The sequence below is a fragment of the Nerophis ophidion genome, linkage group LG08 (assembly GCF_033978795.1).
Source record: "Nerophis ophidion isolate RoL-2023_Sa linkage group LG08, RoL_Noph_v1.0, whole genome shotgun sequence".
Taxonomy (NCBI): Eukaryota; Metazoa; Chordata; class Actinopteri; order Syngnathiformes; family Syngnathidae; genus Nerophis; species Nerophis ophidion.
In genome coordinates this window covers 38567078-38584583 of record NC_084618.1, presented here as the reverse complement: position 1 = coordinate 38584583, position 17506 = coordinate 38567078, and the positions used below count along the sequence as shown (strand labels likewise).

Here is a 17506-nt window from a genome sequence, read left to right as displayed (position 1 = left end):
TTCCTGCGGAACTTGTACAGCCGCTTTTTCAAAGTAAGGCACCTGGTGCCAAATACATTGAGATAATTGAAGAAAGCGTCACTAATGTGAGAATATGTGTCTATTTGAATTTCAAAAAGACACACATCCAAGAACATCTCTTGATGTGGACGTAGGTATCAAATTAACTTATCATGTCTGCTTTTATTATGTAAAGTGCACCCGGAAGTCTCCATTTTGTTGATTGGGTGAAGGGGACTTGATCTTGCGTCACTGCTGCCATAAAGCTCAGCGGTCAGGCCACAGACCAGAATCAAAAACGTACCAAATGGAACAGTTTCTACTCTGAAAGCTCAACTGGAAACTGGACTACAAGCTGGACTCCAGAAACAGACTTAAGGCGGACGTGTGGGAGCCTTTGACGGCGGATAAATTTCGGGCACCCGGTAAGTCCCGCTACCCCTCCTCCTTCTCTCCGCTCGCGTTTGTTCTCGTTATTCTACGTGACTCCTCCATCTTTATCTTCATCGTAGAGGCTCTTCCGTCGACACATATCACTTGCAAACACAGTTATCAATCCGTGACGTCATAAAAAAACGAATCCCAATGTTTATTATTGTGATGTTAACGTCACGGCCTGACGTATATAGGCTCTAGCGTAACTTAAAAATCACGTGTCTGCATTTGTGTCTGCACGCTTTTTTATGTGTTGATGCGTTTGGGAGCGCGCGTCTCACCTGTGACACGTCACGTTTTCGTGACGTCGTACTCATGTCTGTGTGTAGGTGATGAGGATTGACCCCGCCCACCCTACACATTTTTGTCAGGCAAAAGGGATGATGACGTCATTTGAGTCACGTGTGTCCTGTTCTTTTTTTTTTTTGCAGACCTTCTTTTCCACAATGGCTGACACCGAAGTTTCTTTCTCCCCAGCTGTGCGCCTGCTGCACCTAAGCCCCGCCCACACTACCGAGGCCCCTCCTTCTGCCTCCTCATCCTCCCCCACTACCTTCTCCTGCCCCTCTTCTCCCTCCAGCGCCTCCTCATCATCGTCCTCGTGTTCTTCTGACACCTCCTCTGACGGCCCAGGTCGCCGTCGTCACCGCCACAATCAGCCCCGACCCCAGCTGCCGCTGCCCCCACCCCCTCGAGATGAGCGGCCATCCTCGCCGAGCGCCAGCCCCCGCAGCTCCAGCCCCAGCGGGAGCATCGGGAGCACCGGTAGCCTCAGCAGTGCCAGCGAGGGCACAGCGAGCGGCGACATCGCAGCCAGAAATGACTTTGCGGCCAACGGGCCGAGTCCATTGGCGGACCAGGCTATCTCTGAGAGCGCCATGGAGGCGGAGCAAGGTAAGGTCTACACCAGGGGTCACCAACCTTTTTGAAACCAAGAGCTACTTCTTGGGTACTGATAATGCAAAGGGCTACCAAACAGCTTCATACGCACTTAAATAAATTGCCAGAAATTTGCTCAATTTACCTTTAATAAATACATCTATATATATATATAAAAAATTGGTATTTCTTTCTGTCATTCCGTCGTACAATATTTTGTAGAGAATGAATGATGGAAAAAACACCTAATTGAACGGTTAAAAGAGGAGAAAACATGAAAAAAATGAACATTTAATTTTGAAACATAGTTTATCTTCAATTTCGACTCTTTAAAATACAAAATTCAACCGAAAAAAATTAGGAGAAAAACTAACTAATTTGAATCTTTTTGAAAAAATTAAAGAATTTATGGAACATCATTAGTTATTTTTCCTGATTAAAATTAATTTTAAAATTTTGATGACATGTTTTAAATAGGTTAAAATCCAATCTGCACTTTGTTAGAATATATAACAAATTGGACCAAGCTATATTTCTAACAAAGACAAATCATTATTTCTTCTAGATTTTCCAGAACAAATTTTTTTAAAAGAAATTCAAAAGACTTTGAAATAAGATTTAAATTTAATTCTGCAGATTTTCTAAATTTGCCAAAATATTTTTTTTGAATTTTAATCATAAGTTTGAAAAAATATTTCACAAATATTCTTAGTTGAAAAAACAGAAGCTAAAATGAAGAATTAAATTAAAATGTTTTTATTATTCTTTACAATAAAAAAAATTTACTTGAACATTAATTTAAATTGTCAGGAAAGAAGAGGAAGGAATTTAAAAGGTAGAAAGGTATATGTGTTTAACGATCCTAAAATCCTTTTTAAGGTTGTATTTTTTTCTCTAAAATTGTCTTTTTGAAAGTTATAAGAAGCAAAGTAAAAAAAATTAATGAATTTTTTTAAACGAGTGAACACCAAGTCTTTCAAATATTTTCTTGAATTTTCAAATTCTATTTGAGTTTTGTCTCTCTTAGAATTAAAAATGTCGAGCAAAGCGAGACCAGCTTGCTAGTAAATAAATAACATTTAAAAAATAGAGGCATCTCACTGGTAAGTGCTGCTATTTGAGATATTTTTAAGACAGGCCAGCGGGCTACTCATCTGGTCCTTACGGGCTACCTGGTGCCCGCGGGCACCGCGTTGGTGACCCCTCTTGTCTACACTAAAAGAAGGACCGGCAGCCATTTTGAAAGTCGCTGTTTTGCTCCTGCAGTCATCGACCCTGAAGTGGCGCTGAAGGCATGTCAGGAAGTTCTTCTCAAGGTCAAACTACAAAGTCGAGAGGGGGCGGAGCCCCTCAGTCTGGACGAGAGGCGGCACATCGGTGTCGACAATGCCTCGATCAAAGAGGAAGACGAGGATGAAGAGGCGGATGGGCGCGGCTGCTGCCAGCAAGAGCTGCCGCCGCAGTCGTCGTCATCTAAACAGTCGTGGCTGCTGCGGTTGTTCGAATCCAAGCTTTTTGACGTTTCCATGGCGATGGCGTACCTGTACAAGTCCAAGGAGCCCGGCGTGCAGGCGTACATCGGGAACCGCCTCTTCAGTTTCGCCGACAGCGAGGTGGACTTTTACCTGCCGCAGCTGCTCAGCATGTACGTGCACATGGACGCAGAGGTGGGCGACGCCATCCGACCTTACCTGGTGAGTCCGCCGCCTCGCACCGACGTCGCCGTATTCTGACGCGTGATTTTGCGCCACCAGGTGCATCGCTGCAGCGGCAGCATCGTCTTCTCGCTGCTGTGCGCCTGGTTGCTCGGCGCCTACTCGTCGGACATGCACATCTCCACGCAGCGACACTCACGGGGGGCCAAACTCCGAAAGCTAATCTTGTCTGATGAACTCAGGCCCGCCGGCGCCGCCCCTTCAAGGACACTTTCGGCCTCTGACTGCCCGGCGACCTCACCGTCCTACCGCCGTGCTCACCGGCGCCATCACGGCAGTGACACAGGCATCCCAGACCGCCGCCTTGATGGGCCGTTCGTTCCAGGAGGGGCAGACGTTGCTCTGTCCCCCTCAAGAAGGACGCACCAGAGGTCCAAATCAGACGCCACCATGGCGAGCGGCGGGCCGGGCTGCGGCCTCCGAAGGACTGGGAGTAACCCCAAAGTGGAGGCTGTCCATGAAGAGGTGAGTGCGCCCATCTTTGCTTTTGTTAGTCCTTCACAGTAGTTCATGTATAGGGCAATTATAACACACAGCCTGCTATAGTCTGTATGACAAATGATAATGCATACACTGAAATAATATACAGTATATTAATTTGAATTAATCCAAATTAAAATAAAGCCACGAGTCATACAATATTCTACAAAACCCAAAACCTGTGAAGTTGGCCTGTTGTGTAATTCGTAAATAAAAACAGAATACACTGATTTGCAAATCTTTTTCAACTTATATTCAGTTGAATAGACTGCAAAGACAATATATTTAATGTTCGAACTGAGGAACTTGTTTTTTTTGCAAATAATCATTAAGTTAGAATGTAATGGCAGCAACACACTGCAAAAAGGTTGTCACGGGGGCATTTTTACCACTATGTTACATGGCCTTTTCTTTTTAACAACACTCAGTAAACGTTTGGGAACTGAGGAGACAAAACTTTGAAGCTTTTCAGGTGGAATTCTTTCCCATTCTATCTTGATTTACAGCTTAAGTTGTTCAACAGTCCGGGGTCTTCATTGTGGTATTTTACGCTTCATAATGCGCCACACATTTTCAATGTCCATGTGAACTGTGCATTCCCGATGAGTAGGCACCAAGCAACCAGGCGCACGGCAGCGAGAAGACGATGCTGCCGCTGCAGCGATGCACTCTTTTACTATATAACTACGCTGTTGTAACACGTGGCTTTGCATTGTCTTGCTGAAATAAGCAGGGGCGTCCATGCTTGGATGGTAACATGTTTCTCCAAAATATGTACGTACGTTTCAGGATTAATGGTGCCTTCACAGATTTGTAAGCTACCCATGCCTTGGGCACTTATACACCCCCATACCGTCACAGATGCTGGCTTTTGAACGTTGCGCCTATAACAGTCCGAATTTTTTTTATCCTCTTTGGTCCGGAGTGCAAGACGCCCACAGTTTCCAAAAACAATTAGAATTGTGTACTCTTCAGACCACAGAACCCTTTTCCACTTTGTATCAGTCAATCTTAGATGAGCTCGGGAGCACAGCGAAGCCGACTGCGTCTCTGGGTGTTGTTGATAAATGGTTTTCGCTTTGCATAGTTGAGTTTTAATTTGCACTTTAAGATGTAGTGACAAACTTTAGTTACTGACAGTGGTTTACTGAAGTGTTCCTGTGCCCATGTAGTGATGTCCTTTTACGCATTGATGTCGCTTTTTGATGCAGTACCGCCTGAGGGATCGAAGGCCCATAATATCATCGCCTTTGAGACACCAGTGATTTAGGGCTATATAAGTAAACATTGATTGATTGATACGTGCAGTGATTTCCCCAGATTCTCTGAACCTTTTGATGATTGTACAGACCTTAGATGGTGAAATTCCTTGTTGTTGAAAAAAAATTTTCTCAAACAATTTGCTCAAGCATTTGTTCACGACCCTCGCCCCATCCTTGTTTGTGAATGACTGAATATTTCATGGAAGCTGCTTTTATACCCAATCATGGTATCCACCTGAACCCACTTAGCTTGTTCACCTGTGGGATGCTTTAAATTAGTGTTTGATGTTCCTCAACTTTCTCAGTCTTTTGACACTTGTGCCAGCTTTTTTTTAAACATGTTGCAGACTTCAAATTCCAAAGGAGCTAATATTTGCAAAAATAATATTTTCCAGTCCGAACATTAAGTATCTTCTCTTTGCAGTGTTCAATTGGATATAAGTTCAAAAGGATTTGCAAATCATTGTATAACCCCCTTGGCCCCTTTTTTATTCAAAAAAACAAAACAAATAAAAAATAGTTTGGTCCACACCGCGGTTCGTTCTTCCCACCATGGTTCTTCCTCATGGCAATTAAGTGAGTGCAAGCAAACTCCAGCAGGGTTAGGATGCCTCCCAAAAAGCACAAGTCCAGACATCAGAATATAATTTGGAAGGAGGCCAAGAGTAGGAGCAACACAGCAGGGCTGCAGGACATTAAAAGCATTTTTTTCTAAAAGGTAAGCCCCATGTTCCGGTGGATGCATGCGCAATCAAAGCTCTGCTCAGGTGTACTCTACGCACAGCAAAGAATAAGCAGCGCAAAAAATCAAATATAATCTGAACTCTAAACAAAATAAACTCATAATATATTCTGTAGGACTTTGTAATGCAACCATGAGAGTGACAGGTGACAACAAGCGGCCACAACAGATGTTCCTCAACACTGTTCAATTATTGTAACGTCTGTCGAAACACAGAATTCCAAAGATCCCTTCTTTTGAACACAACTGTTTATATTTGGCCGTAACTACCCCAAAAGCATTAGTAAAAAACTTCTATCTAGAAAAACTGGTCATTGTCTGTCGTACAAATCAGGCCAAAACCAACTCTGTCATTTGTCATGTGCTGCTGGCACTTACCGCCTTTAACCAGTGATGCGTTCAAGGCCACAAAGAAAGTCGGACAACTCCAACAATATGACAACCGCTTATTTTTCTGTCTTAGTTAATGGATATTAATAATGAAATGGTTACGAAGTAACAATTATGAGTTACGTTATCAAGATGTGTTCAATGTGGTCTTGTAAAATGTGTTGTAAGTGGGACATTTGAATAGCCTGAATACAAAAAAGTTGAATATTCAAAGATTTGTTGTTTGTTTTTGTATCGATATAAAATAAGACACCATCATAGTGCACAACAACAAAGTAAAAAATATTTTTGGGGAATGTTTTACACTGACTTTCATATCATACCTGTTACTTTTGCAGATGCAGAAAAGACGTTTAGCAAACTGAAACTAGTTAAGAACTATTTCAGGTCCACAACAAGACAAGAGGTTAAATAGTCTTGCTGTATTCACAATTGAAAGTCAGCTAAGCCAACAATTGGACTTTGAAGACCTCATCAGCAAATTTGCAAACAAAAAGGTCGGCGTTGGGGTTTTTTTGGGATGAGATTTACAGTAAACAAACAAACCAATTTCAACTTTATTGAAATTAGATGAGGCGTGTTGTTGTTTTTGATATTTGTTTTAGCACAATTTGAGATGTCCGATACTTTCTTTTTTGCCGATCTCATATTGTCAAGCTCTTAATTACCGATTCCGATATCAACCGATACTGATATATACAGTCGTGGAATTAACATATTGTAATGCCTAATTTTGATGTGATGCCCCACTGGAAGCATTAAACAATGTAACTTTACCATGAATTGATTAAGGTGGACAAGTTGAAAAACTTATTCGGGTGTTACCATTTAGTGGTCATTTGTACGGAATATGTACTGTATTGCGCGATCTACTAATACAAGTTTCAATCAATCAATCAAAAACAAGGTTTTCCAAAATAAAAAATAAATTCAACTCCAGTAATGGACAAAAGTGCCCACATGGCACTGCCATATTACACTATTTATATATATATATATATATATATTTTTTTAACATGCCTCAAAACAGCAGCTTGGAATTTGGGACATGCTCTCCCTGAGATAATCCTAAAACCCACTACAACTATGGGAAATACTATACTTTGACCTTCACAATGTGCATTATCAATCAATCCATCAATGTTCATTTATATAGCCCTAAATCACTAGTGTCTCAAAGGGCTGCACAAACCACAACACAAACCACTACGACATCCTCTGTAGGCCTCGGTAGCATTATTATTATTATTTTTTAAACATGCCTCAAAACAACAGCTACAAAAACAATGAAGGCACACAGCTTCAGTCCAGAGTATACTAAAGCAGTGGTTTTCAAATGGGGTACGCGTACCCCTGGGGGTACTTGAAGGTATGCCAAGGGGTATGTAAGATTTTTTAAAATATTCTAAAAATATCAACAATTCAAAAATCCTTTATAAATATATTTATTGAATAATACTTCAACAAAATATGAATGTAAGTTCATAAACTGTGAAAAGAAAATACAACAATGCAATATTCAGTGTTGACAGCTGGATTTTTTGTGGACATGTTCCATAAATATTGATGTTAAAGATTTTTTTTGTGAAGAAATTTTTAAATTTAAGTTCAAGAATTTAGATGGATCTCCATTACAATCCCCAAAGAGGGCACTTTAAGTTGATGATTACTGTAGAAATCTTTATTTATAATTGAATCATTTGTTTATTTTTCAACAAGTTTGTACTTATTTTTATATCTTTTTTTTCCAAATAGATCAAGAAAGACCACTACAAACGAGCAATATTTTGCACTGTTATACAATTTAATAAATCAGAAACTGATGACATAGTGCTGTATTTTACTTCTTTATCTCTTTTTTTCAACCAAAAATTGTTTGCTCGGATTAGGGGGTACTTGAATTTAAAAAATGTTCTCAGGGGGTACATCACTGAAAAAAAGTTGAGAACAACTGTACTAGTGCATACTTGCCAACCTTGAGACTTCCAAATTCGGGAGATGGCGGCGGGGTGTGTCTATTGTAGCGTCCCGGAAGAGTTAGTGCTGCAAGGGGTTCTGGGTATTTGTTCTGTTGTGTTTATGTTGTATTACCCTGTGGATGTTCTCCGAAAATGTGTTTGTCATTCTTGTTTGGTGTAGGTTCACAGTGTGGCGCATATTTGTAACAGTGTTAAAGTTGTTAATACAGCCACCCTCAGTGTGACCTGTATGGCTGTTGATCAAGTATGCCTTGCATTCAATAATGTGTGTGTAAAAGCCGCAAATATTATGTGACTGGGCCGGCATGCTGTTTGTATGGAGGAAAAGCGGCCGTGACGACAGGTCGTAGAGGACGCTAAAGGCAGTGCCTTAAGGCACGCCCCCAATAATGTTGTTCAGGTGGAAATCGGGAGAATGGTTGCCCCGGGAGATTTTCGGGAGGGGCAATGAAATTCGGCAGGCCGATATTACCGGACATTTCTAATAACAACGTATTCCATGTTCTCTGTACTTGCATGTGTAAGTTAAATGCTACATTTCTACCTGTGGACTATCTTGAGCCAAGACACTTGTTTTTTTGCATATTAGTGCTTGGTTGTTAAATACAATAACTCAAATCACTACCCGAAATTCGCTGTATTGAAAAACTACAGATATCACTGGTGGTTTGTTGTGCGGGCACTTTCTGTCGCACGCTTGTTCAAACAATGACACAGAGTGGATGTTTTTACGGAACGTTTGAAAGTCATAATATGTTGACATGTGACAACGCTGGCCTAGTCAGAGTTCATTGGTCCAAGCAATGTGGAATGTAGGTCACACAAACATCTTCACTTCCCTCCTCCAAAGTGATTCCATGTGTCCGCTTGCAGCCTGGGTATATTGCGGCTGCATTGTAGAGCCCTCTGGTGGCTGATGAGTGAACCGCAGCTCCGTCTGTCGCCGGCCATGTGACATGCAGTTAAGAAGTGACCGAGAGTTGCTATGATAAGCTGTGATGCTTGTGGTCCTCAGCTGGAGCGTCTGCGTCCGCAGCGTGACTTGGTGAAGTCGCTGCTGGCCATCGGGAAGCGTCTGGCCACGCTGCCCACCAAAGAGCAGAAGACGCAGCGGCTGATCTCAGAGTTGTCGCTGCTCAACCACAAGCTGCCAGCCCGAGTGTGGCTGCCCACCGCCGACTTCCAGCACCACGTGGTCCGCATCCCGCACACGCAGGCCGTGGTGCTCAACTCCAAAGATAAGGTGAGCACGCCGCCTGCTAGCTCCTCCGTACTGGACTATAACGTCTGGTTCATGCAGGCGCCGTACATCATCTACGTGGAGGTCCTGCAGTGCGAGAGCTTCGAGACCTCCCCCGTTCCCATTCGGATCCCCGAGGCGCGGATCCGCTCGGCCCGCTCTGCCGACAACCTCGACTGTGGCGCTGCCGTGACGTCAGAGCAGCGGACGACGAGTTTTTCCTCCGTCAACAACTACGACAACGACGACGAGGCATGGGCCACCGATGACATCGGGCAGCTGCAGGTGGAGGTGAGCGGCACGTCACGCCATCGAGGGTGCCGATGTAGGTGCTAACTAGAGATTTCCGATAATAGCTTTTTTGCCAATATCCGATATTGTCCAACTCTTTATTACTACAGATGTCCGATAATGGCTTTTTTGGCCGTATCCGACATTGTCCAACTCTTAATTACAGATTACGACATCATCCAATGCCGATATATACAGTCTTGGAATTAACACATTATTATGCCTAATTTTGTTGTGATGCCCAGCTGGATGCTTTAAACAATGTAACAAGGATTTACCCAAAAAATAACTCAAGTTATGGAAAAAAATGCCAACATGGCACTGCCATACAGTGGGGCAAAAAAGTATTTAGTCAGCCACTGATTGTGCAAGTTCTCCCACTTAAAATGATGACAGAGGTCTGTAATTTTCATCATAGGTACACTTCAACTGTGAGAGACAGAATGTGGGAAAAAAAATCCAGGAATTCACATTGTAGGAATTTTAAAGAATTTATTTGTAAATTATGGTGGAAAATAAGTATCTGGTCAACCATTCAAAGCTCTCACTGATGTAAGGAGGTTTTGGCTCAAAATCTCGTGATACATGGCCCCATTCATTCTTTCCTTAACACGGATCAATCGTCCTGTCCCCTTAGCAGAAAAACAGCCCCAAAGCATGATGTTTCCACCACCATGCTTCACAGTAGGTGTGGTGTTCTTGGGATGTAACTCAGTATTCTTCTTCCTCCAAACATGACATTTTGAGTTTATACCAAAATGGATACATGGATGATACAGCAGAGGATTGGGAGAATGTCATGTGGTCGGATGAAACCAAAATAGAACTTTTTGGTATAAACTCAACTCGTCGTGTTTGGAGGAAGAAGAATACTGAGTTGCATCCCAAGAACACCATACCTACTGTAAAGCATGGGGGTGGAAACATCATGCTTTGGGGCTGTTTTTCTGCTAAGGGGACAGGACGATTGATCCGTGTTAAGGAAAGAATGAGTGGGGCCATGTATCATTGAGATTTTGGCCAAAACCTCCTTCTATCAGTGAGAGCTTTGAATGGTTGACCAAATACTTATTTTCCACCATAATTTACAAATAAATTCTTTAAAATTCCTACAATGTGAATTCCTGGATTTTTTTTTCACATTCTGTCTCTCATAGTTGAAGTGTACCTATGATGAAAATTACAGACCTCTGTTATCATTTTAAGTGCGAGAACTTGCACAATCGGTGGCTGACTAAATACTTTTTTGCCCCACTGTATTTATTATTGAAGTCACAAATTGCATTTTTTTTTTAACATGCCTCAAAACAGCAGCTTGGAATTTGGGACATGCTCTCCTTGAGCATGAGGAGGTTGAGGTGGGTAGCGGGGGTGTATATTGTAGCGTCCCGGAAAAGTTAGTTCTGCAAGGGGTTCAGGGTATTTGTTCTGTTGTGTTTGTATTGTGTTACGGTGCAGATGTTCTCCCGAAATGTGTTTGTCATTCTTGTTTGGTGTGGGTTCACAGGGTGGCGCATATTTGTAACAGTGTTAAAAGTTGTTTATACGGCCACCCTCAGTGTGACCTGTATGGCTGTTGACCAAGTATGCATTGCATTCACTTGTGTGTGTGAAAATCCGTAGATATTATGCGATTGGGCCGGCATGCAAAGGCAGTGCCTTTAAGGTTTATTGGCGCTCTGTACTTCTCCTTACGTCAGTGTACACAGCGGCGTTTTGGAAAGTCATAAATTTAACTTTTTGAAACCGATACCAAAAATTTCCGATATTCAATTTTAAAGCATTTATCAGTCCGATATTATCAGACATCTATAGTGCTAACGTTTGCATGGTGTGGCCGAGGCGCAGACAAGCAGCAGTGACAACATCAGCCAGTTCTCCGTGGACAGCATCACCAGCCTGGAGAGCAGGGAGATGGTCTTCATCGCGGCTGGAGACATCAGGTTGGTTTACCTGCCGCGCTTTTATTTTGACTTCCTCATCAACTTCCTGTCCTTTTCCCTTCTCAGACGCCGCCTGTCGGAGAACTTGGCACACACGCCCACCACGTTTCGGAGGGACCCCGAGGACCCGTCAGCTGTGGCCCTCAAAGAACCCTGGGAGGAAAAAGTCAGGTAGGCCACGCCTCGCCGAAGCCATGTTGTCTGGAGTAAACCAGGTGTGGGTGTGGCGTGTGCAGGCGTATCCGGGAAGCATCTCCGTATGGTCACCTGCCCAGCTGGCGTCTTCTGTCCGTCATCGTCAAGTGTGGCGACGACCTGAGACAGGAACTGCTGGCCTATCAGGTCCTGACGCAGCTGCAGGTAACGCCGACTCTTGCGTTCAGGTAGCCCAGGTGGCTGTGAGCGTCTCAGCATTCAGCCTCTGGTGTTTGTAGTCCATCTGGCAGCAGGAGAGAATTCCTCTGTGGATCAAACCTTACAAGATCCTTGTGATGTCATCGGACAGCGGCATGATTGAGCCCGTCCTCAACGCCGTGTCCCTCCACCAGGTACGCTGGCACACACCTGGCGAGGTCACATGATGGCCGACCAAACGACAAGGACAAAAAAAAGATGGTTGCTTGTTGCTCAGGTCCGTAAGCAGAGTCAGCTCTCGCTACTCCAATACTTCCTGCAGGAGCACGGCAGCCCCACCACGGAGGAGTTCCTCACGGCTCAGAGGAATTTTGTCCAGAGCTGTGCCGGATACAGCCTCATCTGCTACCTGCTGCAGGTCAAAGATAGGTCCGACGCTTGGCTTACTGTTGTTTCCATGACAACCTTTCTCCAGATGCCAGGTTAACTTGTCCGCTCCCTCCCAGGCACAATGGGAACATCCTGCTGGACTCGGAAGGTCACATCATTCACATCGACTTCGGCTTCATCTTGTCCAGTTCTCCTCGCAATCTCGGCTTCGAGACGTCCGCCTTCAAGCTCACCTCCGAGTTCGTCGACGTGAGTGCGCCTCGGTTTTGGTCTGGGTTGGGGAGCGGCGTGGTTGAGGGCAGCTTTCTAAGAGGCGAGGCGTGCGTGCAGGTGATGGGGGGCCTGGAAGGAGACATGTTCCTCTACTACAAGATGTTGATGCTGCAAGGACTGATTGCTGCCAGGAAGTACATGGACAAGGTGCTGCACATAGTGGAGATAATGCAGCAAGGTACACAAAACACCAGAGTACACTTTCTATCTACTTCAGCTACTCTATATAGTACATTGCAATTACTTTGTCCTGTGTACCTCATTACATACGAGGGAACATCGTACAAACTACCAAGTAACTACATAGTACTTCCAGGCATATGGCGTGCGTGCATACTATTAAGTAACTACTACTGTATTGTGTAATAAGTAAATAGTGCATACATACTATGGCAGTGGTTCTCAACCTTTTTTCAATGATGTACCCCCTGTGAACATTTATTTAATTCAAGTACCCCCTAATCAGAGCAATGCACTTTTGGTTAAAAAAAAAAGAGATAAAGAAGTAAAATACAGCACTATGTCATCAGTTTCTGATTTATTAAATTGTATAACAGGGCAAAATATTGCTAATTTGTAGTGGTCTTTCTTGAACTATTTGGAAAATAAGATATAAATATAACAAAAAACTTGTTGAAAAATAAACAAGTGATTCAATTATAAATAAAGATTTCTACACATAAAAGTAATCATCAACTTAAAGTGCCCTCTTTGGGGATTGTAATAGAGATCCATCTGGATTCATGAACTTAATTCTAAACATTTCTTCACAAAAAAATAAATCTTTAACATCAATATTTATGGAACATGTCCACAAAAAAATTAGCTGTCAACACTGAATATTGCATTGTTGCATTTCTTTTCACAGTTTATGAACTTACATTCATATTTTGTTGAAGTATTATTCAATAAATATATTTATAAAGGATTTTAGAATTGTTGCTATTTTTAGAATATTTAAAAAAAATCTCACGTACCCTTGGCATACCTTCAAGTACCCCAGGTGTACGCGTACCCCCATTTGAGAACCACTGTAGTATGACATAGGACGATTACACAGCAATGTGTAGAGTAGTACACATTTCATGGAGTACACTCTATGAAGTGTGTACTTCATAGAGTGTACTTGGGGCAGTATAGCTCGGTTGGTAGAGTAGCCGTGCCAGCAACTTGAGGGTTGGAGGTACAATTTTTATTGATTGGCTTACTAGCATTTTTTGTCCATGTCAAAAAAGTAGTGCATACGTACTACTCAGTTTATTTAGTACTAGTATACACTTCCGCCATCCTAGTCACTACCGTTGTGTCCTTGGGCTTTACTCACTTTACCCACCTGCCACCCACACTGGTTTAAATGTAACTTAGATATTGGGTTTAACTATGTAAAAGCGCTTTGAGTCATTAGAGAAAAGCGCTATATAAATATACTTCACTTCACTATGGTATATACACAGTCTGCACTATGTAGTGTCAACTTTAGTAGGTACTAAAGTTGTGAAGTATGCTCTTCATTGTGTGCTCTAAATAGTATGCACTTGGTAATAAGTGCTTTTATAGTGTGCACTACATTGTGTATAAGTTCCATTACACACCATGGAGGGTGCACTTACGCATTTGGTAATAAAGACTTTGAAGTTAGTACTACATATTGTAAGCGTTGTAGAATTTATAGCAAACACAATGTAGTGTACTATTAAGTGTACAGTGGGCACGTCATTGTTTGCACTTAGTGGTAAGGACTTTGGAGTATGTACACTTATAGTATACACTACGTCGTGTGCAATTAATAGTACACACATATTAGTAAGCACTTGTATGTCCTACATCAGTGGTTCTCAAATGGGGGTACGCGTACCCCTGGGGGTACTTGAAGGTATGCCAAGGGTACGTGAGATTTTGAAAAAATATTCTAAAAGTAGCAACAATTAAAAAATCCTTTATGAATATATTTATTCAATAAGACGTCAAATATGTAAGTTCATAAACTGTGAAAAGAAATGCAACAATGCAATATTCAGTGTTGACAGCTATATTTTTTGTGGACATGTTCCATAAAGATTGATGTTAAAGATTTATTTTTTTTGTGAAGAAATGTTTAGAATTAAGTTCATGATTCCAGATGGATCTCTATTACAATCCCCAAAGAGGGCACTTTAAGTTGATGATTACTTCTATGTGGAGAAATCTTTATTTATAATTGAATCACTTGTTTATTTCAACAAGTTTTTAATTATTTTTTATATCTTTTTTTTCAAAATAGTTCAAAAAAGACCACTACAAATGAGCAATATTTTGCACCGTTATTCAATTTAGTAAATCAGAAACTGATGACATATTGCTGTATTTTACTTCATCTCTTTTTTTCAAACAAAAATGTTTTGTTCTGATTAGGGGGTACTTGAATTAAAAAAAATGTTCACAGGGGGTACATCACTGAAAAAAGGTTGAGAACCACTGTTTTAAACAACAATTCTCCCCTCCGTGGCGGGAAATAAAGTAAGTATTGTACAAGTAACATTATCACTGCTGGACGATTGGGGGTACTTGAATTAAAAAAATGTTCACGGGGGTACATCACAGAAAAAAGGTTGAGAACCACTGTCCTACATAGTACACATTACATAGTGTACACTTAATAGCATGTCATACACCGTAATGAACACTTAGTAGTGCGCACATTGTAGTACCATTTTATATGTCTTACTACAAAGTGGTAGTAGTGTAGACACTACTAAATTAGAATGTGTGTAAGCACAGTAGCACTATTAGTAGTGCGTACATAAGTATTGTATTTTGTAAGAAATCCGTTCTTTCTCACATGAAAATATTATTTTAAATTTGTCTTTTAGCGCGTTCAGTGCAGAAACAAGAAGCTGTCTAGTAATTGATGGTTGTTTTTTGGCTGTGACCTTCAGGTTCCCAGCTGGCCTGCTTCCACGGTTCCGGAACCATCCGCGGCCTAAAGGAGCGTTTCCATATGAGCCTGACCGAGGAGCAGCTTCAGGTTCTGGTGGAGCAGCTGGTAGACGGCTCCATGCGCTCCATCACCACTAAACTCTATGACTCCTTCCAGTACGTCACAAATGGCATCATGTGACCAGACGCTGAGTCAGCTGTTCTTTCATTTTCGTTTTTAAGCACATAAACACTCCATGTGAAGCACACGCGACAAATGCTGAATGTTTTCCCCATGATGCGGGCTGAACATTAACATGCTATCATTAGCACGCGTCCACGCGTGTTGATGGCGTGGAAAAGATGACTGATGTGTTGTAAATGACACATTTGTGCTAGAAATGGCATCAATCCACATTTATTGAAATGTAAAACGATGCTTTAACGTCACTGAGACTTGATGGAACATTCCAGCTAACAGAGTGTTGTTTGAGCCCGGACGTTGCCGCGCTGTAATTGCTCGACACATACCTTGCCGGTGATTGACTGCAGCCAATCAGGACATTTCTGATTGTGTGAACAAAATGGAAGCTAACGTAGCGTCAGTACATCTTTCAAGCAGGTACGTGCTAATATGTATACACCTGGTTACATAATGCTCGTTACATACTTATCCACTAATGAACAAAGTACGTACTACCAAATATTACTACCACAGTAGTACTACTCAGTAATTACATAGTCTTACTACACAATAATGTTAGTACAACACAGCAGTAGTTTAGTAGTGCGTGGGTACTAAGGACAACACAATCATAGTTTAGTAGTGCTTACTACTAACTACTGAGTAGTTGTTTAATAGTGCATCCATAGTACTACTAAACAGTAGTTTAGGAGCGTGTATGTAAAATTTACTATGCTGATTAACTCAAGTAGTACACACTATGTAATACGCAGTGTACAACATAACGTATACTTAATTGTACTCTGTGGTTGACTGCAGCCAATCGGGTTTCTGATTGTGTACTTGAACTTTGTATGACAACAAAGTGGTTAACTTCCACTAAATATACACATCCAAATAAGCATCAGAGCAGCCTTGGGGATGTTATAATGTACAGTCTATATTTATATTTAACACAACCAATGCATTCAGATTGTACTAACCAGCTAACTTGTTTTTGTTTTCGTACACACAACTTCAAACTGGAATAAACTCTCCTGATGGATGGACTGTTGACACTTTCTGAACTAAAATGATGGGCGATATATTCCACAGACAAGGTGGAACACAAAAATAAAACATTCTAAAATACGAATTAATATCCTAGAAGTATGACATATGTAACATTGTTTACTGTAAATCTATACTTAATTTGAAAATACTTTTTGGTGCTTGGTTCCACTAGTGTGCTTTGAATTCAACCTAATAATTGAAACGGTAACATTTTTATTGATTGGCTTACTAGCATTTTTTGTTCATGTCAAAAAAGTAGTGCATAAGTACTACTCAGTTATTTAGTACTACTACACAATAGTATGTTAGTCCATTCATACCACATTACACATTAGTATACTACACAGGAGTACTATACTACAGTTGTGCGTACATATATCTAAGCACTAACCTTTCGTAGTTAAATCGTGCATATATACAATGGGGCAAAAAAATATTTAGTCAGCCACCGATTGTGCAAGTTCTGCCACTTAAAATGATGACAGAGGTCTGTAATTTTCATCATAGGTACACTTAAACTGTGAGACAGAATGTGAAAAAGGAATTCACATTGTAGGAATTTTAAAGAATTTATTTGTAAATTATAGTGGAAAATAAGTATTTGGTCACTTCAAACAAGGAAAATCTCTGGCTCTCACAGACCTGTAACTTCTTCTTTAAGCTCTTCTGTCCTCCACTCGTTACCTGTATTAATAAAACCTGTTTGAACTCGTTATCTGTATAAAGGACACCTGTCCACAACCTCAAACAGTCAGACTCCAAACCAAGACCAAAGAGCGGTCGAAGTATACCAGGAAAAGAATTGTAGACCTGCACCAGACTGGGAAGAGTGAATCTACAATAGGCAAGCAGCTTGGTGTGAAAAAAATCAACTGTGGGAGCAATTATCAGAAAATGGAAAACATACAAGACCACTGATAATCTCCCTCGATCTGGGGCTCCACGCAAGATCTCATCCCGTGGGGTCAAAATGATCATGAGAACGGTGAGCAAAAATCCCA

General features: G+C 41.5%; 1 protein-coding gene across 3 annotated transcripts; it reads left to right on the top strand.

Annotated features, from left to right (window-relative positions):
• The first annotated feature begins 208 nt into the window (after positions 1-208).
• LOC133557757 (phosphatidylinositol 4-kinase beta-like) lies at positions 209-16501 on the top strand. 3 transcript variants are annotated; one of them, XM_061908518.1, is made up of 14 exons: positions 210-425; positions 867-1329; positions 2581-3008; positions 3069-3494; positions 8898-9125; positions 9183-9413; positions 11262-11356; positions 11423-11527; positions 11593-11716; positions 11791-11904; positions 11988-12139; positions 12217-12349; positions 12431-12551; positions 15289-16501. In XM_061908518.1, the coding sequence occupies exons 2-14, from the start codon at positions 882-884 to the stop codon at positions 15468-15470; spliced, it is 2787 nt and encodes a 928-aa protein (XP_061764502.1). In that variant the 5' UTR covers positions 210-425; positions 867-881; the 3' UTR covers positions 15471-16501. The 3 variants fall into 3 exon arrangements, with proteins under 3 accessions (XP_061764503.1, XP_061764502.1, XP_061764501.1); XM_061908517.1 differs by having other exon boundaries at positions 11256-11356; XM_061908519.1 differs by lacking the exon at positions 12431-12551 and having other exon boundaries at positions 209-425; positions 11256-11356; positions 15289-15480.
• Positions 16502-17506: the final 1005 nt, after the last annotated feature.